At 42.2% G+C, this 23172-nt stretch overlaps 1 protein-coding gene and 1 pseudogene across 2 annotated transcripts; one reads left to right on the plus strand and one right to left on the minus strand.

The window, feature by feature from the left end:
- The first annotated feature begins 3662 nt into the window (after window positions 1-3662).
- On the plus strand, window positions 3663-11931 carry LOC143215115 (uncharacterized; annotated as a pseudogene).
- A 559-nt stretch (window positions 11932-12490) lies between these two features.
- On the minus strand, window positions 12491-22736 carry LOC143214771 (uncharacterized). 2 transcript variants are annotated; one of them, XM_076436155.1, is made up of 3 exons: window positions 21840-22736; window positions 21532-21702; window positions 12491-12863 (listed from the first exon to the last, which is right to left on the minus strand). In XM_076436155.1, the coding sequence occupies exons 1-3, from the start codon at window positions 22077-22079 to the stop codon at window positions 12858-12860; spliced, it is 417 nt and encodes a 138-aa protein (XP_076292270.1). In that variant the 5' UTR covers window positions 22080-22736; the 3' UTR covers window positions 12491-12857. The 2 variants fall into 2 exon arrangements, with proteins under 2 accessions (XP_076292270.1, XP_076292268.1); XM_076436153.1 differs by lacking the exon at window positions 12491-12863 and having other exon boundaries at window positions 18457-21702.
- Between the last annotated feature and the right edge of the window lie 436 nt (window positions 22737-23172).

Genomic DNA, 23172 nt, shown 5'->3' on the forward strand with positions numbered 1-23172 from the left:
TTATAGAAGAAACACCAGATCTATTACTACATATACAAAAGATAATAATTATAAAACAATAATAATATTAAAATAATACATAACACATAGAAACAACAAATATAAATATGAATACAAATACAAAATAGAATAAATGCAATGAATAGTAATCAGAGCGGTTAATGTGGCTTGCCATCACGCTTCCTGTAGCTTGTATAATATAAACAATATACGTTACGTAGAGTAAATATAGAAATCAAATACTTATAATTTTTGTTATGTGCAACAATGGTATTTATTTTAAAAGACAGTAATGTTAGTCGACGAAGATTTCGGTGTAGAGATCTATTGGCTACGATCTGGCAACGAGCTATGGGGCTTGCGCTCTTTAGAACTTTCGGTAAACTGTTGACGTTATCGTGAGATTTGATACTAGCTCTGCCTCTTGCATCTTTCAAATTCCAAATGCATATTTCGTTCGTCAGTCAGTTTCTTTTTATAGTCGTAGCATTTTGTGTTTTGTATTTTTCATATTTATTCCATTTTGTGTTTTGTATGTGTTGTTCTTATATTTGTTGTTTGTGTATTATGTATTATTTATTATTATTATTATTGTTATTGTTTTATAATTATTATCTTTTGTATATGTAAATATGTAGTAATAGATCTAGTGTTTCTTCTATAAAATAATAAGTATCATTTTCAATTAGTCCTTTAGCGAATAAAAATATTTTATTTAAAACTTGTTTAACATTGAAAATGCATTTTCCATGAAAAAAAAACAATTAAAAATAATTTACCTCGAAAGGTTTCGAACCCGGGCCTGCGGCGTAACAGTTCAGCTCGCTGCTATTACACCACACCACTGCTTGGTAAAAATCTGAACAAAACTGATATTTTACTGTTATGAAACTTTAATTGCAAATATCTCGAAAACTATTGAGCGTCTGCGCCTATAATGGGGTATTTTCGTAATCAGGAGAACGAGATCTATAACTCTGTAGAGTCTGAACAAAATCCGTGAGGGACAGAGCGGGGGTTCTCCTTGTTAGTGTCGCGAAAAATACCACCGCGTTGTCTATAGGCGGACTTAAAGTGGACGCGATAGTTGAACGATCGCGTTTACACGCATATTGAAAAACGCACCTAAACGATTCGATTTAATTATAAGAGTCGCGACCTCGTATGATAGTAGAGGATCAAGATGGCGGAACCAGTAGCGCACGGAGCATACGACCATTAAATTCCAGAGATACTTAATATTACTAGAGTTTTTAATACCGTCAAAAAAATGTGGAGCATACGCCCACCGGACCACTACGTAGAGAAGAAATGTATTGGTACGTTCTCAGGCCAGGTTGCCGTAAGCAGTTAGCGCAAAATCACGGTGCACGTTACTACGTTCAATTCCCCGCGGTGTGCCACAACACGACACGTTTGCCGTTCCAGCAATGGAACAAGTGTTTCCGCTGTCGTTCGATAATACCGTACGCAAAAAGAAGACGTATTAAGTTACATCACCTGTGGCGGTATGCACGACAATGCCATGGTGAGCATCGTATTAGCATCTAATGCGGTGCAAGCCATGGTGTTGGGCGTGACTTGCGATGGCGGAAAACACTGTAGCTTACCTGAACGTAGCGACGCGTGCCTTTGGCCATTTGATGGTGTGTGAGCGCTAAATGCAGGGAACGGACCACTGCGTTTCACCAGCATGTATACTTTTCGGACTAATCCCCCACAACGTAGTGGTTCGATTGCGTTGGTAGACATACACAATGTGTATGTAAAACGCATCGAACGCCTCGTCGGCCCGTAAGGTAAAAGACGAGGTATCATTGCGTTAAGCGAAGTAGTTTTATCGATGGAATTTCATCGCGCCACTGGTTTTTGCAATTCTGCAATAATATTCGAGGTCGCGAAGTATTGTAGTCCCCTTATCGTATGTTACTGTGAGAATTTGCAGAATCGAATCAGTTCAATGTGTAAGTTTTCAATAAGTGGTAGACAATTCCGCCTCCTAGAGTTGCAATAAATCAAATGCCGCACTGCACCTCAACACGACTGCTTCTAAAATAGAACAGCAATAGTTGTTCCGTTTCATCGTTTTACTATATTTTTGTGATTTAAAGGCGCGCCTCTCCCTTTATTACTGCGATATTTACTGCATTCGCACAATGGTACACATCTGCGTACAGTATGCAGCGAAATGTTTCAGAATCATGTGCTTTCTCGTACCGCGGGCTAATCAGTCAGGAGAATCGTTTAAGTAATATGAATAAAAGCTATATGGACGCTTTTTTTTCAATATAAAGTATAAATATAAGGTATAAAGTATAATGTTCGACCATTTTATAAGCTATTTTAGTATTTTGTGAATGACGGTCGAGGGATTAGCACGGAAAGAAAGGAACTTGCCGCGACATTACGGGACGGGGTTCAGGTAATCAACGACTCCTCCTGGCCCGAAATGAAGGTTATTTAAGGTCGTCGCCCACTAGACCGCACCGCACCAGCGTTTTCAGTGGCGCTCACCACTATAACTGTCATAACTGGGTTAGGTCGTTCGACGGGTTACAGTTACGGCGAACAGTGGTGCCAAATGGCCAAAATGCGGAAAAAAAATATAAAAACCAAACTATCCAAAAAATATGCTTGAAAATTTGTGGAAAGCATGCCACAGGTACAACGGTTATGTAGCAAGAAAATACATATTTATTTATTATACTCCTTGATCTTCGCTTCTTTGGAATGACTCGTTCCTGGAGAGTCGTTCTTCTTAACTGTTGTTACTTCTGTCGGTGTCATCTTCGGTGTAGATGCATCGATCTTCATTATGGATTGGCGCTCTATAAGATTTGCTCCCTTGGGCGCGCCTCTGTTCCCTGGGGAGAACTTCTCGTTTCCCGACCTTTGCTGAGAGTAGGGTACAATCTCACCAGATTCCACCTTAGCTTTGAATTTATAACATTCCTTAATCGTATATGACCTAGTTTTTTACAATAATTACAAGTAACAGGTGGAATATTCGTTTCAGCTTGGTTACTGATCCCTGCTTGTCTGTTGGGTCTCGGATTGCCGTTGTCGCTCCTATCATTGTTATTGGTAGGATCGGAGCGACAGCGTGATGCCGCGTTGTAATCTTGCCTTGGAGGCTGTTGATATCGATATTGCATCTGTGACGAATTTCTTCGGTCTCTGAGATTAGGTTGGAATGCTCTCCTTCTCTCCTCTTCCTGTTGCATTTGTTTCGAGACTTTAATTGCATTGGTGTATGCTTCTTCTAGATTTCTATTTCCTTCCAATTGTACTCTGACACGAATATTAGATGGTAGACCGTTTAAAAATGCTTCAATTACATCAGAGTCTATAATAATTTGCAAATTCCTAGATATTTCCTCGTATTGACTACGTTCTTCATCCATAATTGCTAATCTCAAATGTTTTGTGCGGCTTATGTAATCTAACATATTTTCATTGGATTTTTAAAAATATGTTAACTAATTCACCCCTATATTGATTAAGTGTTTTCTGAGCTCCGAACATGATTTTAATTTTTGTCGCAAACTCTTCTACAGTACTAATATTCGAATCCTCGATAGCCATATATAAACGCATGACCTCTTGTTGGTTTTTGGGAAGCAAGGTAATGGGCTGGAGTACAGTCGAATTTTGTGAAGACCATGGTGGACGCTTTGGAGAAAGGGAGCTCATCGCTCTTGAATGACATTACTCATGAATCGTTCACCTCTACGATCAGAAACGAAGACGATTTAGGAAGGGCTAGCGAGTCGGATGCCAAATACTCCTCAACGACAGTGTATTCCAACTACACCGAGAACAGCCACTCTGAAGGAAGGTCTGCAATTTTGGTGGAACGATGATAGTTGCAAAACCTTCGACTTCGATATGTCTCTGGATACCAGCAAAGTTTCGGAGCAGAAGCATCGTCAAGAAGACGAAACCTAAATAAATGTAATTTATCTTTAAACTTCAAGAATCAAGACTGGAGGTACCGTTCCACTCGCACGCGACCAAGACTATAAACGAGATGGCAACGATCCTGTTCAACCTAATGGAAGCGAAGGAATCAAAATGCTTGGCAGCGGATTTGACGAAAGCAGAGTCTATTTTGGAAATTGCTGATTTAGTGGGACCACAGATTGTCGTCCTTAAAACACACGTGGACATCGTAGGAGACTTCAACCACAATTTCACAAATAAATTAAAAAATCTGGCTAGCAAGCATAATTTTCTGATAATGGAGGATCGGATATTGGTAACACAGTGTCCTTGCAGTATCGGGACGGCATTTACAAGATCGCGGAGTGGGCAGACATTGTTACTGTGCACGCAGTGGCAGGGAAAGGTATTATAGACGGCTTGAGTAAAGCTTTGAAAAATGTGAAGGAACCGCGTGGTATCTTTATAGTAGCGCAGATGTCTTCGAAAGGAGCGTCAACGACGAATGACTATGTAGCGAATGCTTTAAATATCGCGAATTATGGTTCGAGCAAGATCAGTGAGATCGTTTGCCAGTCGTGTACATTCACGAATCCAGGTCTCGTTCAACTGACGCCTGGAGTGAGGCTTGCCCAAACCTCGGACGATTTGGGGCAACAATACAATACTCCAGAATCGGTTGTGAATTCTGGAGCAGACTTGGCTGTCGTTGGCAGAGGTATAACCGAGGCCGAGGACAAGTTGGCCGCCGCGTTAGAATTCAAGCAGGCACTTTGGGCCGCTTACGAAAAGCGATTAGAGTAAAAAATATTTGGTGTCCCTGGACACCAGCAAAGCTACGGAGCAGAAACATCATCACCAAGACTAATCCGTTTATTGGATTCCGGTGGCCAGGGGCAAACTATCCAGGACTAGCTGCCTTCTAAGCATGATGTCGGACTCTCAACTTATGGTGATTCGTCTCTGTGCATCAGCCCCATCAGGGGCGACAGTGAGAATGAAAACGTGCACATTCCATGGGGATCAACCTTCAGAAAAAATCCTGCGCTGTCCAGGAACCCCTTCAGGAACGACGAGAGAACATCGTCATCGATTCTGGGTACTCGGATAGATCCGATAAATCGCCAGCCAGCTGCACGACCTCAGATAGCTCACTGTAGGAAAAATTTCGATACCGAAACGTTGGCAGAAGAGCGAAGATTGTAATGAAAAAAATTTTATAAAAAAAATTAAACCGACTCCGAAAAAACGCTCTAAAAAGTATAAAATAATTTCCATTTAATTTATGTGAGTACACGCAAACTTAAATACAATACAATCTTTTCAGAGGCGGCGCAAAATTGAAAATTTTCGACACTAGAAATTACGAAAATCCTTAAATTCTTCTACATGCTTTCACATATCAATATATCTTCTCTTCCCACCTACTGATTTCCAAACCCACCATATTCCAATGAAATCATAATCAGCAACATCTGTCAGTTGGAAAATTTTTAATTTTTGCGACGCCTCCGAAAAGATTGTATTGTATTTAAGTTCGTGTGTATTCACATAAATTAAATGGAAATTATTTTATTCTTTTTAGTGCGTTTTTTCGAAGTCAGTTTAATTTCTTTTTATAAAATTTTTTTTATTTCACACTTTTTATCTCTGTCAGCCGTCACATTCCCAATCGTAATTTATAAATGTTGTTTGTATAAATGTAATTTATAAATATCTGAAAGCCGCAATCGGTAACGGTAACGACGTGACGTCGCGTCCCCGATATGGTTCCTCGAATGTATATGTATACAATAGTTCTCGGAACAGTATAAATGACGTCATATATTAATAGCGTCCGAATTGAATTTTATTGAAAAAGGATTATTTCGGGTGTTATATAGAAACTGTCACGTCGCTTTCTTAACTTTTCGTATGGATGGTCGAACGATGAATAGCGACACCGAGAATTTACAGGCGAGACGCCGGGCCACGCTCGGCCGCGCGATGCGTGGTCCTCTCGGGACAAAATACGCTCACAGTCTCTTTATTTGAAAATCAAACTTGATGCAATTTCGGGCGCCAGACACCTGAAGGTGTCACACGAAAGAATCGTAATCTAAACACGAAAGCGTAACGCGGTTGGACTCTCGAGGCTGTGACGTAGCAAACGAATTCTGAATAGCTCTCGCGAGGGCGCAGGATTCTACGTCGGGAGAACACGAGACGTTCCCCGCGACGGGAAGGTTTTCACACAAGGAATAAACAACGTTTCGGCTAGCAGGATGTTTATTAAACGATTCGACTGGGCTGCCGACGACTCGGCAGCGAATACAAAGTAGCCGGCGCGTATTATCGCGACTGACGGACATCGCACGCGCAGTTTCTCCCGTACTTTACAAACTCGCGAAGAATTCGGCAGCGATAGGAACTTCGCGACGCGGAAGGCCTCGAAGGCCGATTTCCGACCGAACTCAGATGGAATTCGCGATTTCTCTCGGACTTGCGTCGATCGAACAGAATTTACGACCACGAATCGAACACGCGACGGCTTCACACCGTGGAACGAGCGCAGGTTAATTAGAATTAACGGCGGCGGCGATAGTATCCCGAATCCGCGACTTCGCGTTTAGATCGGCGTCGTACAACCGCCATAAGGCGGTCACGCGGCCCCCCGCTATCCGACCGGATTCGTACCGCGACAACGATATCCTTCACAATACGAAGGATTCGTGATTCGACACCAATAGTGTCACCCAAATATCGTCCGCCTCGGTTGCCGTTAACTCTCGCGACACGAATACCTAACCTCGCCGCGCTACCCGAGCCAACACGAAATTCACGAATAATTAATATCGAAAGCCTGATCGGCGCTTACCACTGGTAATTCAGCGATAGCTGAACGGCAGCGAATCTCTAGGTCCTTTGGTCTCAGCAGGCGCAAAATACAAGAATTATAAGCAATCGTTCAAAGCGACAACTGTCCGTTAACGATTCCAAAGACGCAGTGATCGTTCACGCAGCAGCTCGGGTACGCGGAAGCAGGGCGTCCCCCACTTTTCGATTCTACTTCCTTCGCGCAACGTCTCGACCTATCGCTAATGCGGAATTTCGCGTTGACGAATCCCAGACGACGGCGTTCGGCTTCCGGCGTCTCACGGCATATCCGGCAGCGCTGTCTTCCGATTGGCCGCTTCCCGAGGAGACGATCGGCGTCAGCCAATCCGGTTGCTCTGCTGCTTCTTCCCGGACGAGGCGACGACAGGGCAGAGTAGTTGATCGTCTCAGCAGCGGATGCCCTCGTCGGCGCCTCCAGGTTGACAGTCCTGGGCCTTGACGATCTCTCGTTATTTCCTTTCGGGATCCTGCCTTTCGCCTGCCTCGAGGTGCTCATCCTCGAGGCTCGTTGCTTCTGCGATGAAAGTAGAATTTCCGGATCCCGCCTGGGACCCGGATATGGTCCTGTAAACTCCCGTCGCGCAATTTGGCGCGACATTCAAAACATTAGAATGCGCCTTTTTGGGTCTCACTCGTGCCCAGGGAGAGCGCTCGCAGCGGCCCTTATCGCGATGCTTGACCAAAGGGTGGCCCGGTCTTCCGTTATGGAAGTTCGAGTGACGTAGGCAATCTTGCCACGTCACAAAACATTGTTTTTAGTTCACACACACAGTAAATGTATAATTATCTCTGTCAAGTTAATTGGTAATGATGGATAACTTGAAGTTATATAATACATATAATGTTGGATAAGGTATAGATTTTTGGTTGAATATGTAGAATTGGTTCGCGCGTACGCGCCGGCGCGGCGCGGCGTGACTAGGAGGGGGCTGCGCTTAGCAGCGGGTCAAAATGTTGGGTTTCGGTAGAGGGCCGAAAATTCTGTTGGTAAATGGGTTTAGAAAATTACATAATCTCTGAAGAATTAACTTTGAAAAACTGCTTTATTAACCCCTTGACCTACGATTTAGATTCGAAAATTTCGGGCCGAAATCGTACGATGATCGGGCCAATTGTAAATATTACGGGCATAGCCCGTAGTAGAGGATCGGGCCAAACTTGAATATTACGGGCATAGCCCGTACTAGATGATGTGGGTAGTGTGATGATGATGTCTAAGGTTGTATGATGATAAGGGATGTGAAGAAGGTTGGATGATCGTGTTCGAAATAAGAATAGAAACAAGTTCGCGGGAATGTCTCTTTATTCGATCGTAGTCGTTGCTTCTACAAGTCTCTCTGTAGCTTCTCCTCGACTCTGTCTTCGGTACGCCTTTTTATCCTTTTTCCGAAAGGCGGATTCTAAACACTAAACTGCACTGATTGGGCAGATGATAACAATTGCCTCCAATCAGGCAGTTTTTTCGTTTAGGACACTCCCACCATCCTTGCGCCAGAGGCGCGCTTTTTCGGGGATGCAGAAAGTGACCGTTAGGGTTTTTATGATATAGCGGTATTTTCCTCCAGGTCGGCGAGGTACTTATCGTGGCCTTGCATGGGCTCCTCGGACCTCGGTCGGCGCGACCCTTCGGAAACTCGGGGTTTACGATATCAGCATTTGCTATTGAGGCCGTCAACGAAAGATTCTACCGAACGGGACATACATTGTCTACAACATCTAAATTGTACGCGATAAAAAACGGCTTTCTCAAAAATAGCTTTATTGCTGCTTGCCTCGCAAACCGTCCTGACCATTTGCACGCCAGATGTTTTATGGTACGTGCCCATGGCCGCTACAGATGTAATAATTGTGGTAGATGTAAGTACTACAAAAAGTTTATTTATACAAAAATCAGTAATACAAAATTAATAATCGGCAATGGTGTGATATAATTCAAAACATTCTGGTAGATGTAAGGGAACCTTGCATTTCTTACACTCCCACGTTGTTTCTCTACGTTTTTTATTTTTCTGGCAAACTGTACAAGGTTTGGACGGTCTTAATTTTGATGCTGTTGGGTCGATGTGTTTGGGAAAATGAGCCCAATGCTGCGCGTGCCGTCTCTCTGGCATATCTCCGGAAGATAATTGTCCTCGTTCCCTATAATTCGGTTTTGGCATATTCGCTAATAGCAATTCGGCTATGTTGCTTCTATAGTCAACGTAACATTGTTTCCTCCCGTTATTTATTTTCTTCCATAAAATGTAAGAATTAAAAAGGCCAATATCGAATAAATAAAAAAAAATTTTTTATATCCCTTCATGTATTTCCTTATTACTGGAAAGCATGCTAATATTTGGTCTTGGAGATCAATTCCATTCATACCCTTGTTGTACTCTGTAATGCAACTTGGTTTTGGAGTATGATTGGATCCTTGTGTAGTCATTTCGACTGTTTCATTCTTTGTTGTCATAATATACACATCTCGCTTGTCTTTCCATTTTATAGCTAGTATTCCGTTGCAGCTTCTTATTGCGTATTCCCCCCTTTTTAATTTTACATTACATCAATCTTTTGGCATATTCTTCCTATTTCGACGTACTGTGCCAATTACATTTGTTTTATAATTAAACGATAATGTCATATACAATTTTGGGGAGGAATACCAGTTATCCATGTACATAGTGTGACCCCTGTGCAACACTGACTGAGAAAGCTCTTTGACAACACTCTCTTATTTTAAATTCATAGCAATAGCCTGAATCGGACTCGCACAATTTATAAAATTTAACGCCAAATCTTTCCCTTTTTGATGGGTTAAATTGCCTATAAGATAGGCGCCCCTTGTATTTCATGAGCGACTCATCAATAGCAATATCTTCTTGTATTATATTAATATACTTCTTTAAATTTTTTGTTAAAAAAATTGATCACAGGTTTAATTTTGCTCAATTTATCTGAATTGGGAACCAGATTATTGTTTGCGAAATGGATACACCTTGTAATTTGCAGATATCTTTTCAATGGCATTGAGTTTTGAAATATCGGCGTTTCGATAACAGCCCTCTTCGACCAATTCATTTGTATCCTTGGTTTTTTTACCTGTGCCATTATTATGGACAATGCGACATATCTTTTAATTTCGATAGCATCTACAGGAAACCAAGTGACGTCAAGTTCTCGTGTTCTGCGTGGATTCTCTCGTATTTGATCTGCATACCGATTAGTTGCGGTTACAATATTGTCCCAGAATACGTCATCAAATATGAGATGAAATATATCTAACTCTCTTCTACTTCCTCCTAATTGACGTAAGGCTGCCTCTCTTATGCCAGGAGTCATCGTATAGTCCCAGATTTTTGGACTATTTCTTCTTTCTTCCCAAAGCCAGAGCTCTGGTAGTTGATCGTCGTCAGAAGTATCTTCAATAACAATTCGCCTGCATTTTCTTCGCACACGACATATATCATCACTACCGTCACTTTCGTTATCAGAATTATTACCACACTTCTCACGGCTCTCATCACGAAATCTTTTTCTTGAAATCATCTTGTGGGGATGCTTCTCAAGAATTTATGGAAATCAATTTCTATGTGCGATTGGGACCAAGAATAACTTGAAACTGATCACGATACGAAGAGATAATAAGAATGTATCACGAGCCTGATCTGTGCTATCTGTGGTGGGGCAAATTCCAAACTGCGACCGTCGTACCACGAGTGATACCCGTAATATTTACGTTTGGCCCGATCATCTACTACGGGCATAGCCCGTAATATTCACGTTTGGCCCGATCATCTACTACGGGCATAGTCCGTAATATTCACGTTTGGCCCGATTATCTACTACGGGCATAGCTCGTAGTTGTAGGTTAAGGGGTTAAAAAGCACAGAAAGATGACTTGACTATCTGGCGAGTGGACTCGAAGTGAGGAAAAGAAATAAAGAAAGTTGTAGGGGCAGAAGAGAAGGTCTGTCGCCCCCTTGACTTAAAAGGAAAAACCCCCAGCCCGGCATAGTTTATAGCACAGACCCTTGAAGTCGACGAATACCACAGGCCTATGGGTCCGGTTACATCCGGTCTATTATTCTATGCTACAAAAACTGCAGCGTTACTCATAGTAAATGAAATTAATTTTTGCTCTGTGGCAGTTGCAATATTATTTCTAATAATCCAACAAATTCACCCCCAGAATATTGGTATACCTGTTGCGCTGGCCAACGTCTTATAAAAGGGCGGTCGCGACGTGCAATCGTCTTACCAACGAGATCTCTCACCTGAAATTTTCTGCTTGTCAAAGTTACGCGTTAGCTGGAATTCATTACGATACGCGTGTCATAGAATCAGTGGCGACTATAACATTACAAACTCTTTGTGTGAGTATTCTGTTTACTTATAAACTGTACAGAGCGATTAACGTTAATGATGCAGAATTGTTTCAAGTTTTCTTACCGCCGGGTGCAAGTTAATTTTCATACTTAGAGAAATTACTAAATTAAAAATCGCTTATTAAGCGAGTAATGACAATCGTAATTATACCGTGTTCAGAGAAGTCGTTTCAACTTTTACGGCAACAACCAAAATTTTCTGCGATATTCAATGATGTTCTACTTTATGGTTTCAATGCATATTTTGATTCCTAATCTATAGTTTTCCTTCTGGTAGTTACTAATCTAGTTTTCCGTTCCTCGGAAAAATAGGCGACGTGATAGTATATGTAACTATTGTAATATATACATTTAATATTTATTTAAATACGAATTATTATCATAAGAAATTATTGTATAAGACCATTGATTAATGTGGTTATAAAACAATATAAAACGAATAGAATGTTATAGGTTGTGTGCTGAAACCTTGACAGAGAGGGTATTGTGAAGTTCAGCCAAAACATCATAATGGCGGAAAGAACAAAATTAAGAAAATTAAGACCTGCGGAGTTATACTCACTCTGAGAAATACTGAACATTTCAGATTCGTGGAAAAAATTAATGGGTGCTATACCAAAGAGAGAACATGGTGACTTTCCTTTTCATTCGGAACATGACGGGTAATTCGCTAACTGTACCACTATAGGAGGGTGTTAAATATTGTCTTTATAATATGTAAATTTCTGTAGAATTATCGAGCAAACTGCACGAAACAAAGAAGGAACCCAGCAGAACTATTTTTATTAGAATGGAGAACAATAGGAAAAAAGAGGCCAACGTTGGGGATTCTTTTAAATCTGTTAGTGAAAGCAGAATTACATATATAGAGTTGCTGATTATGTAGCAGGCATATTGAAAGGTATTATGAACCAATATAGTCATTTATACATTCAGTACAATGTATAATATAAATTTTTGTTAGCAGATATTGGTGTTGTGGGAAGCAGGATCTGGTATTTTAAATGAAAAACGCGTTAGTAAAATTTACTATTGCACAACTGTTCTCTCTGCCTTCTCAAAAGCGACTGACGAAACGAATGCAGAGAGGGTGTCTCTGCCGACTGCAACCGAAAAGAAAGAAAGAGCAGGTCTGTTGGGCTGAAGGCCCTTAGCTTTATCTGCTTTTCAATAGCACATGACTTTTGGGTGGTTTATTACCGATGTCCTTGGGTCTAAGAGGCCTGGTGTAGGAAATAAACATTTGACCCTCGGTATCTACCATAACACATAACTGAACCGATGTGATGCAGTATTAATTTTTGCTCTTATATCAATACTCCCACTCAAAATTAAGTATTTGTAATAAAAGGATGAGAGAACTTTGTCTTGCAATTCTGTTTATTAATTATTAATATTTTGGGTAGTTACAAAAAAAAAAGATCCAACATTCGTTGCAAAGGATTGGGGAAAACCCAGTATAAAAACCCAATCAGATCACTGCTTATCTTATATTTTAAGTATCACTTAATGAATATAATTATTTCCAATATTATAATATCTATATATATATATATATATATATATATATATATATTTGAAATTTACTTTGGTTCCTCTAAACCAATGTGTCTCTGGATGTAATTAAACTGGATTGCTGGTATTGGCTTCGTGAAACTATCCGCCAATTGTTCACACCTGTGGGAATATATTTAAGTATTACTTCCTTTTGTTCTATTTTTTCTCGCGAAAAATGATATTTTACGTCTATATGTTTTGAGCGCTTATGGTCTGTCGGATTATTAGCTATCGCTATACAACCATTATTGTCTTCAAAAATTGTTATTGGTTTGTTTAAATTAACGTTTACGCTTGATAATAACGATTTTAGCCAGCAGGCTTCTTTAATGCCTTCATACAAAGCCATATATTCGGCTTCCGTTGAGGAAGTTGCAACCGAATTCTGCCTTTTTGTATTCCAGCAAATCGTATTTTGATCAAACATTTTAAATATATACCCTGTTGTGCTTTTACGGTCAAGCTCATTTCCTGCCCAATCAGAGTCTACATATCCGACTAGTATGTCTTTATAATCATTTCTTCTATAAACTAAGCGGTGTTTCAATGATCCTTTAACATATCTTAGCACTCTCTTTAGACTTTGCTATAATTCTTTATTATTCTTAGTCTGGTATCTACTGAGTAAGTTAACAGCTAAACATAAATCAGGCCGTGTACACAACATAGCATACATTAAGCAGCCAATAACATTTCTGCACGGTGCTTCATGATACTCGTCTGAATTTAAGGCGTTGTAATCTATTTTTTCAGGCATCGGAGTGCTTACACTCTTACATTCATCCATACTGAATTTTTTTAAAACATTTCGCAAATAGACCTGTTGGTCTAAAGTAATTATACCCTCCTTTCTTTCTATATTTATTCCTAAAAATAACCTTACTTCGTTCATATCCGTCATTAGAAATTTGTTTTTCAAGTAATTTTTAAAACTTTTCATTGCGTGTTCATCGGAAGTTGCTATCGAAAGATCATCTACATACAAAATCTCATATATATTTTTGCAAATGTGATCTTTGTTAAGAAAACATAAGCTGCGATCAACTGAGGAGTTTTGGAAACCGTGCTCCTTAAGTATTACGTCAATACGTTCGTACCAGCATCGCGCCGACTGTTTTAAACCGTATAGAGCTTTATTTAGTTTACATACATGACCCTCTTTTGTATCAATGCCTTCCGGGACACGCATGTAAATCTCCTCTTTTAATTCGCCATTTAAAAAAGCCGTCTTAACATCCATTTGATGAATTAATAAATTATTTTGATTGGCAAGGGAAATTAGCATCCGAAAAGTCGTTATTCGCGCAACTGGCGCGAAAGTTTCATTGTAGTCAAGTAGATATTGTTGACTAAAACCTTTGGCGACTAATCTTGCTTTGTTTTTGCATGGATTTCCTTTCTCATCCATTTTAATATTAAAAACCCATTTGCAATCCACAATATTTTTATTGTTTGGACAGGGAACTATATCCCATGTGTTATTATAAGTGTTACGAGCCAGGGCCGCGAGTAGCACGAGTGGCCGGCGAAGGGTTATAAACCCAGGAATATGGTATCAATTTGTTGGTTAAGGTACGCGGACGAACCCAATGCGAAATTGGGGAGCCGCTAGGAATGTAGACAATGCGAAATTGGGGAGTCACTAGGAAATGACGCGCAGACGAACCCGATGCGAAACCGGGGAGCTGCTAGGAGGTTGTTGAACAGCGCGGACGAACCCAATGCGAGATTGGGGAGCCGCTGGGAGGTTGGATAAAAGCACAGACGAACCTGATGCGAAATCAGGGAGCTGCCAGGATGCGGACGAACCTGATGCGAAATCGGGGAGCCACTAGGTAGGAAAAATCTCTATTTGGATAATTGGTAAGGCGCGAACGAACCTGATGCGAAATCAGGGAGTCGCTAGGATAGATAGTAGGCCTCGTAACTAATATAATCTAAATAATAAAACCCGAGCGGTAAGGTTGTATCGTGTGGGAACGTTCAATTACTATATAAGGATTTTGGACGATAATTATAGGTTCAATGAATTTGCTCTAATTACCAATAACACAAATATATTCTACTTATAAAATTCTGTAGTACAAGTGTGTATGTGTCGCGATTGGAAATGAGGGAAAAAGATATAAAATGTGAAAGAAAGAATTTACCTAAACTACGGTGCTCGGTTTTCACGCACTGGCAATGCGGGGGACTCGGAAACAACTTCAACACTGACCAATAGACTATAAACCGAACAAACGGAATCTGTAATGTTAGACTTTGATCCGAAAGGTACTTTAGCCCGATCTCGTTAGAAGTTAACTTTCCGAAATGCAGCACGACGTGACGCGATACGTGTCTACTGCAGTACTAACCCCCGAGAGTGTGAATCTAAGGGTTTATATACCCCTACAATGAATGGAATACTTTGTTCATTATCTAATCGCGCTTAGAGATTAGGGCTTAGGGCCAGACTCTCATTTTTGTCACTTCTAACGAAATCGGAGCCAGAACTCGGTTCTAAATCAAAGGGTTCGAAAGGTTATCTAGGACGCTTCCCGCCAGAGACGATCTGGAAGAGATTCCTGTGAGAAAACGAACGGAATATATTCTCTATCCGTAACATCTCTCCACCAAGAAGAAACATCGCGGTTCGCGTGATGCTTTCTCGGAAGGAAACGTCCTAGGTACTATTGACTTTTAAGAGAGCAAACAAAAATGAAGTGAATAATAAAAAAATTTGAAGGGAGAAAGAAAGAGAAAAAAAAAACAAAAAAAACAAAGAGAAAACGCAATAGTAAAAGTTAAAAGGAAATGACGGGTGTAGAGTAAGTGTAGTGTATGTGTATACTTAAATCTAAGAAATCGTTCAACGCGGGACCACGTATCCCAGTTGCAGCCATCCCTTGGTAACGTCATAGGGTGACTGGCCCGGGAGCCTGTCGAGGAGAAGGCGCCCTTCGATAAATCCATCTTCCGCCCTCGATATCCTGGTGACGCAACCCCTTCTGTTGCCCATCACGTGCTTTGCGATAGCCACGATTCTCGCAATGGGGCGAGCGCTGCGAGGTTCCACGCCCTCCAGGCACAAGCGGATCGCCTGCCAGGGGAGAGTGCGGAAACGCGGCGGCAGGATCCACACCTGACTAATCTCCCGCTCCACCGTCAGGCCGCTGTCCCCCAGGAAGACGGCGACGATCCCCTCGTTCACTGCAGTTACCTTCCCCCTGGACCAGCAGGATCCTTCCTTCCTTACGGCCGCTAGGAGGCCCGGTCCGACTGCAGTCAGCAGAGGCACGCACAGGCGGTGGCGCTCCTCCATGTGCCTGCAAAAGGCTCTAAAAAATGATCTCACCTCCTCCGGGTGGTGTTCGGCAGTGATCCATGCCGTTGTTGGATCTTCAACTTCGCCAACAATGCAGCGAAAAGGTACATGCACTTCTTCAGCCTTCATTGTACCCTCGTTTTCTTTTTCCACGGTTCCCCTGGAGTCCAGTCACGTATGTTGATGTCCGTGACCACGAAGAATTCGAGGTGGTGTGGCTGCTTCTCAGGCTCGGCTGGTAAACGCTTTGTCCCTCTGGTGGTCGTACCTCTGCCCTTTACAACTCTTCCCTCCTTCGCAGGTTGATAGGGTCGAGGAATGATCGTTTTGGCACCCTCCTGCGACACGTGCTCGCTACTCTCCGTCTGGACTGTAACACTGTGCCTGCCCTTCGGAGACTCTGCTGTTCTGTCCTGCATGGAGGCTGCGACTGTGGTTTTGGTGACCCAGTGCTCCGCTTTTATAGGGGCTGAGGTCCTTTTCCCTAAAGATGCAGAGCGTCGCCGCGGGGTGGGGGTAGTCCTGTTGCTCAGAAAATTGAAGCGGAAGGCTTCGTATTTGGGGGCAACTTGCCCGCCTCCGGAGATTCAATAATGTTTATCTCCGTCTGTTCTACACTATCACGGCGTACCTTGTATTTATTAAAAATTCTAAATTTTAAGATGAGCATGACAACGAAGATTAGGCATGCTACTACTATTCCCGTGGAGGAAAAAATTGTAACCTGTTGGTGCTTGACCAATTCTCGATGAGTCACAATACCCTTCACCTGTTTTTCTATTTCACCGAGAGAGATAGCTGCCGGAAGTTGATCCCAATGATTGACGAGCTGCTCTTTACTCGGTGCATTTAATTCTATTACCTTGAAATGATGTTCCGATAGCTCTGGTAATAAAAATGACAAATTGTATGAAATGGCAGGACAGTATACTATTTCTTCTGAGGTCTCTATTATATCCAGCGCCTTCAACTGTACGGAGTTGATCGTGGTCTGGCATCCTGCTTCTAATTTGAGAATTCCTGTTTTATGAAAAGTCTTTACTAATGCCTTTTTCCCTTTGCAATAAATTTGCGCTTTCCTTTCCCCCGGCATGAAAAATAGCCACGCAGCGGGTGCATTTAGCGCTCGCCAGTAGGGTTCCACATGCCCGGTTACCTTTATATTGCAGGTACTCCAGTCTATTGTGCTGGGGTTCAGCAGCAGTGTAGTTTCGCATGTTGACTCGTCTGGTAAACGGGTAGTGTCACTGGCCCTAATAACTGCTTATGGTGATGATGGCAGGTTCTTAAATAATCCTCAGTAGGCGAAAAATATTGCTGTTCATCCGATGATATTGCAATGTACGTAAACCGCGGCTGAATGTATGACGTCACCGTTTTCGATCCCAGTGATTGAACAGACGGACAAGGATAAACCTTATAGAGATTGAATATCTGATGATCTAACAATGGTACGGTAAGCTCAAAAACTATCCTGCCCTTTGTGAAAATTATATTCAGCTTAGTAATTCTTTCGAGCTGTCCTGTTAACAGCTCTTCAGGTGAGGAAGGGAATTCATGAGAGGAGGTCTGCCTAATTTTCAAAGCGGAATTCAATAGTTGTTGAGGCGAGAAAATCGCTGGATGGAGGATACCCTGCTTCGCCAGAAGTATTGCATCTATTAATAACAGTAAATTTGTACTATAGTCATCTAAACCTTTTTCAATTTCGAATAATGCTTCGTGAAAAAAAGGAAAACGAATAGTAAGAAATAAAACGCGATAGTTGAATCTGAATAAAATTCGGTTATAGTTAAAGTGAAAGTGTCGGGTGACAGTCGGAAAAATGAGCGAAGACGCGAAGAAAACGAAAAGAAACATCGCGCCCTTTGACGGGGCAAATGGAAGTACAGAATTCGCGCGTTGATATGGCCGAGGAGAATGCGCTAAAGGTTTCGGAACAAAAGACGTCCGTCGAAACAAGACGACGAGTGGATGCGATGCGAAAGAATAGCGAAAGGAGAAATAATCGAATGTTTAACGGACTCTATGTTAGGTTTTACAACGGAGAAAGATACAGCCGTGGATATAATTGAAAAATTAGACGCCATATATTCGAGAAAGAGTTCAGCGACTGAACTGGCTATCGAGAAAAAGTTATTAGGATTTAAAAATTTAAAGAAGATATGCCGCTTGCGAAACATTTTATACCCTTCGATGAAATGATCGTTGAATCGGAAGCTGCTAGTGAGAAGATGAAAGAGACGAGCGAAGTTGCAAGATTACCGTTAACTTTGCCAAACTCGTACGATACTGTTGTCACTAGTGTTGTATAAAGCTCGAGTCTTCGAAGCTCCAGAGCTCAGTCTTAAAGACTTCTTATAAATCTTCTTCTATAGAAACTTAGTCTTTAAGACTGAGCTCTGAAGCTTCGAAGACTCGAGCTTTATACAACACTAGTTGTCACTGCGATTCAGACGCAATCGGATGACAGGTTAAACCTCGCGTTCGTGAGAATAAAACTGTTAGACTACGAAAGCGAAATTACGAGGTGAAAAGAGTGAAACAAGCACGAAAGTGTTACAAAGTGAAACGAGAAGTAACAATGACGAGATAAAGAAAAAGAAAGGATTCAGAGTTAATTTCGATAAAAGGCCAAATAATAACCAATGAAACCACGCCTTTCAAAATAAAAGGTTTTATAGAAACCTAAATGGAAAAATGTGATCATTGCGGTCGGCGAAATCACGAGAAGAAGGATCGTTTCTGTTAGAAGAGATCTTTCGCGCGAGTAACGATAAAGTAATGACAAGTAACGACAAAAAATGTAGGAGTATCCGGTGTCTTGGAGAACGTTTCACGCGCACCCGAGGTATCGTATGATCCGTCATCGGTACGCCGAATCCAGAAAGTCGAAATGAGTGTTATATTTGGCGAAACTGGAGGCGTCTTAGTAAAAAAAGAGGTGACGAAACCATCCTTACCGGTAAGTCGATTCAAAATCTAATATGCGTAATATTCACAATCGATAAAAATATGGATAATAAAACGTATGCGAATAATGCTGTGGCTTCGAATGCGCACAAATTATGGCGTGAACGTTTAGGGCGCATTGAGAGTTCAAAATTTATCGAAATGAAACGAAATGATTTGATAGATGATGAAAAACGAATGGAATCAATAAATCCCACACAAGATTTATGCGAAGCTCGTGTTTTTGGAAAACAAGCACGCCTGCCTTTCTCGAAAGAGAGACAGAGAGAGACGGAAGTCACGTTACAAGAACCTTGTTCATTGTCCATTCCGATGTACGCGGACCGATCAGGGGCCTTCGACGATTGATAAAAAAAATTATTTCGTGACATTTATAGACGAATTCACGCATTGTACGGTCATTTATCTCATCGCTTCCAAGTCTGAAGTGTTTACAGTTTTTAAAGATTTCCTAGCTAAAAGCGAATGACATTTCAGTTTAAAAAAATCGCTTATTTAAACTGTGATAATGGGACGGAATACCTGTGAAACGAATTCAAAGTCTTTTGCGTACAGAAAGGGATCCAATATCATTCGACTGTTCCGTATACACCACGGCAGAATTCTGTAGCGGAGCGAACGAATAGAACATTGTTGGAAAAAGCTCGCGCAATGATTCACGGTGCTGAATTGAACAAAGAGTTATGGGGAGAGGCTGCTGTTGTATCAACGGCAGCCTACTTAATTAACATTTCCCCAAGCAAAGCCATTGCGGAGAACGAAACTCCTTTTGCGAACTTTGGCATAATAAAGAGACCGAAACTAAATTGGTTAAGAATCTTTGGGAGCACCGTTTATATTCGTGATAAAACCAGGCAAAGTAAATTCGACGAAAAATCGTTTAAAGGCATATTCGTCGGTTATGTAAAAAACGGATATAAAATGTTAAACGTGCATACGAGTAAATTCATAATAGCGCGTGATGTCGTTTTCGATGAGCTTAACTTTAAAAAATCTCGAGACCTTCCGTACGCATAGATAATTTCGAAGAACGAAGTATTCAATCGGATGAATCAAAAGCTGACGAAGGATCAAAAATCAGCGAGAGTGAAAATGAGTCTGATAAAACAAACGACTCGAATGCGAACGCTCTAGTTGATTCCGGAATCAACTCGAGTTGCGACGAGGTGCGAGAATTAGAAATAAAACTTGTGTGAATTATAACGAAGAGCATGATTATCATGCCAACGTACTGTCGGCAACTCTCGAAGTTCCCAAATCATACAACGACGTAAAGGACCGTGGTGATCGAATTCAGTGGGAGAAAGCGACGAAGAAAGAAATCGACTCCCTTGCTTGTGAACAACACGTGGGATATAGTTCCCTGTCCAAACGATAAAAATATTGTGGATTGCAAACGGGGTTTTTAATATTAAAACGGATGAGAAAGGAAATTCATGCGAATACGAAGCAAGATTAATCGCCAAAGGTTTCGGTCGACAATACCTGCTTGACCAAAATGAAACTTTCGCGCCAGTTGCGCGGATAACGACTTTTCGGATGCTAATTTCCCTTGCCAATCGAAATAATTTATTAATTCGTCAAATGGATGCTAAGACGGCTTTTTTAAACGGCGAATTAAAAGAGGAGATTCGCGTGCGTGTCCCGGAAGGCATCGATACGAAAGAAAGGGTCATGTATGTAAACCGAATAAAGCTCTGTACGGGTTAAAACAGTCGGCGCGATGCTGGTACGAACGTTTCGACGTAATACTTGAAGAGCACGGTTTCCAAAACTCCTCGGTCGATCGCTGCTTATATCTTCCAATTAACGAAGACCACGTTTGCAAAAATATATATGCGATTTCGTATGTAGATGATCTTTCGATAGCAACTTCCGATGAACGCGCAGTGAAAAGTTCCAAAAATTACTTGAAAAACACAAATTTCCAATGACGGATACGAGCGAAGTAAGGTTATTTCTAGGAATAAATATAGAAAGAAAGGAGGGTACAATTACTTCGGACCAACAGGTCTCTATTTGCGAAATGTTTAAAAAAAATTCGGTACGGATGAATGTGAGAGTGCGAGCGCTCCGATGCCTGAAAAATAATAGATTACAACGCCTTAAATTCAGACGAGTATCACGAAGCACCGTGCAGAAATGTTATTGGCTGCTCGATGTACGCTACGTTGCGTACACGGCCTGATTTATGTTTAGCTGTTAACTTACTCGATAGATACCAGACTAAGAATAATAAAGAATTACGGCAAAGTCTGAAGAGAGCGCTAAGATATGTTGAAGGATCATCGAAACACCGCTTAGTTTACAGAAGAAACGATTATAAAGACATACTAGTCGGATATGTAGACTCTGATTGGGCAGGAAACGAGCTTGACCGTAAAAGCACGACAGGTATATATTTAAAATGTTCGATCAAAATACGATTTCTCATCTCGTATCGCTCGTTCTCGACGACGGCGACGACGACGACGATGCGAACCGTTTTACTATCAAGTTTCAACGAACCTTCACTCGGGCGAACATTCCTTCCTCTCTCGTCCTCGTGATCGTCGTGCGACACAGTTGATACGTCGGTTCCGGGAGATGCAGCCCGACAGCTTTTTGTTTCAAATCTTCCCGCGGATCGCCGGAGTACGGTGTTCTTGGCTCGTTTTCTGCGCCGTCGAGTACAGGTGGCTGTGAAAAAAGAAGATGTACACGTTTCTCGTCGCGTGACCCGAATTTCGAAAACCCGAAACGAAACGATGCGACGCGCGAAACTCGTCGAACAGTGCCGCGCGCACGCAAATGCCGAGATAAAAAAAAATATTTACCACATTCGTCGCTGTCTCCGCCGGTGACGTATTCACCGGTGATGGTCCAGGCGAACGAGTCGACGACATCCTGAATCGTCGAAGACTCGGTGGTACCTCGAGACGCAAATCGAGCAACGACGGAATGGCGGACGCAACTTCAACGTCGTCGCTGGAATCGCAACGTTGGCGGTTCCTACGAGTATCCGCCGCGTTCGTATGCCCGGTCTTTCTCCCTGGATCCGTCCTGGGTGCCGACATGTTTCGAGCTCGTCTCTCTCTCTCTCTCTCTCTCTCTCTCTCTCTCTCTCTCTTTCTCGGTATCTGAAAATGTATGAAAACGATCGAAACGTTTTCACCGGGACAACGATACGCGCGGCGTTCGAGAACCGCTCGCTTTACTCGGAGATGTCGCGTCGGTGGCGACGCTTCGAAATTCCGTCGAACGTATCTCGATTTCTCGCTGTTCCGATGAACGGTAACTCTTGTCGGCTGCACAGCGAGGGGGGATCGTATTTTTCCCGAACAACGCGTTTAAGAAAAAAACCTTCGCGATCCCTCGTCGAATCGAGATTCTACGTACACCGAGTCGATCTTTCCGAAAAAGATATTCGTTGTATCCGACCGTGAAGTACTCGCGTCGATTCGAACGAACATACGATTACCTTCCGTTCGCGCGAGTAGCGTCGATTCTCGCGAAACGGTGATACGCGATTCGCCTCGTCGTTACGGGTTAACGACGCGACGTCGAACGTACGTTTGTCTGTCCGGTGTATTCACCCGAGGATAAATAATCGAACGAACGCGTCGCATCGAACGCTTAACGGGAAGAGAAAATTCCGGCGACACGCGCGAACATTTACTTCCGTCGTCCGCGGCGTCCGAAGCAGTGCTTGAATCGAATCCAACCGTTACGATACGACGTATGGCCGCTAGAGGCGCTGCGCGGAAAGACGGTAACGTATCCGCTATTGGGTAGCGGAGCGGCCAGAGCCCCGAGGCAGTTATATCGAGGCGGGAATGTATCGAAATAATCTTACCGAACGAGAAGACTTCGCGGGACGCGTCCTACGAGTCTACGAGTTACGAAATGTACGCGAATACACTCGTCGCGCGTTCGTTCGTTTCGGAATCGAATCGAATAAATTCTTTAAAATTCTGCGGGGTACTCGAGGAACCCCGTTTCATCCACCCAACACGGTAGATACGTTACCGTCTTTCCGCGCTCTAGCGGCCATCCGTCGTATCGTAACGGTTGGATTCGATTCAAACACCGCTCCGACGTAACTTTTTTGCACGCGAAATGGACGGAGAGAATTTCCGCGAAAAAATCTCTCCCTCTTTCGCGGATTCC

Source organism: Lasioglossum baleicum, chromosome 13 (assembly GCF_051020765.1).
Source record: "Lasioglossum baleicum chromosome 13, iyLasBale1, whole genome shotgun sequence".
Lineage (NCBI taxonomy): Eukaryota > Metazoa > Arthropoda > Insecta > Hymenoptera > Halictidae > Lasioglossum > Lasioglossum baleicum.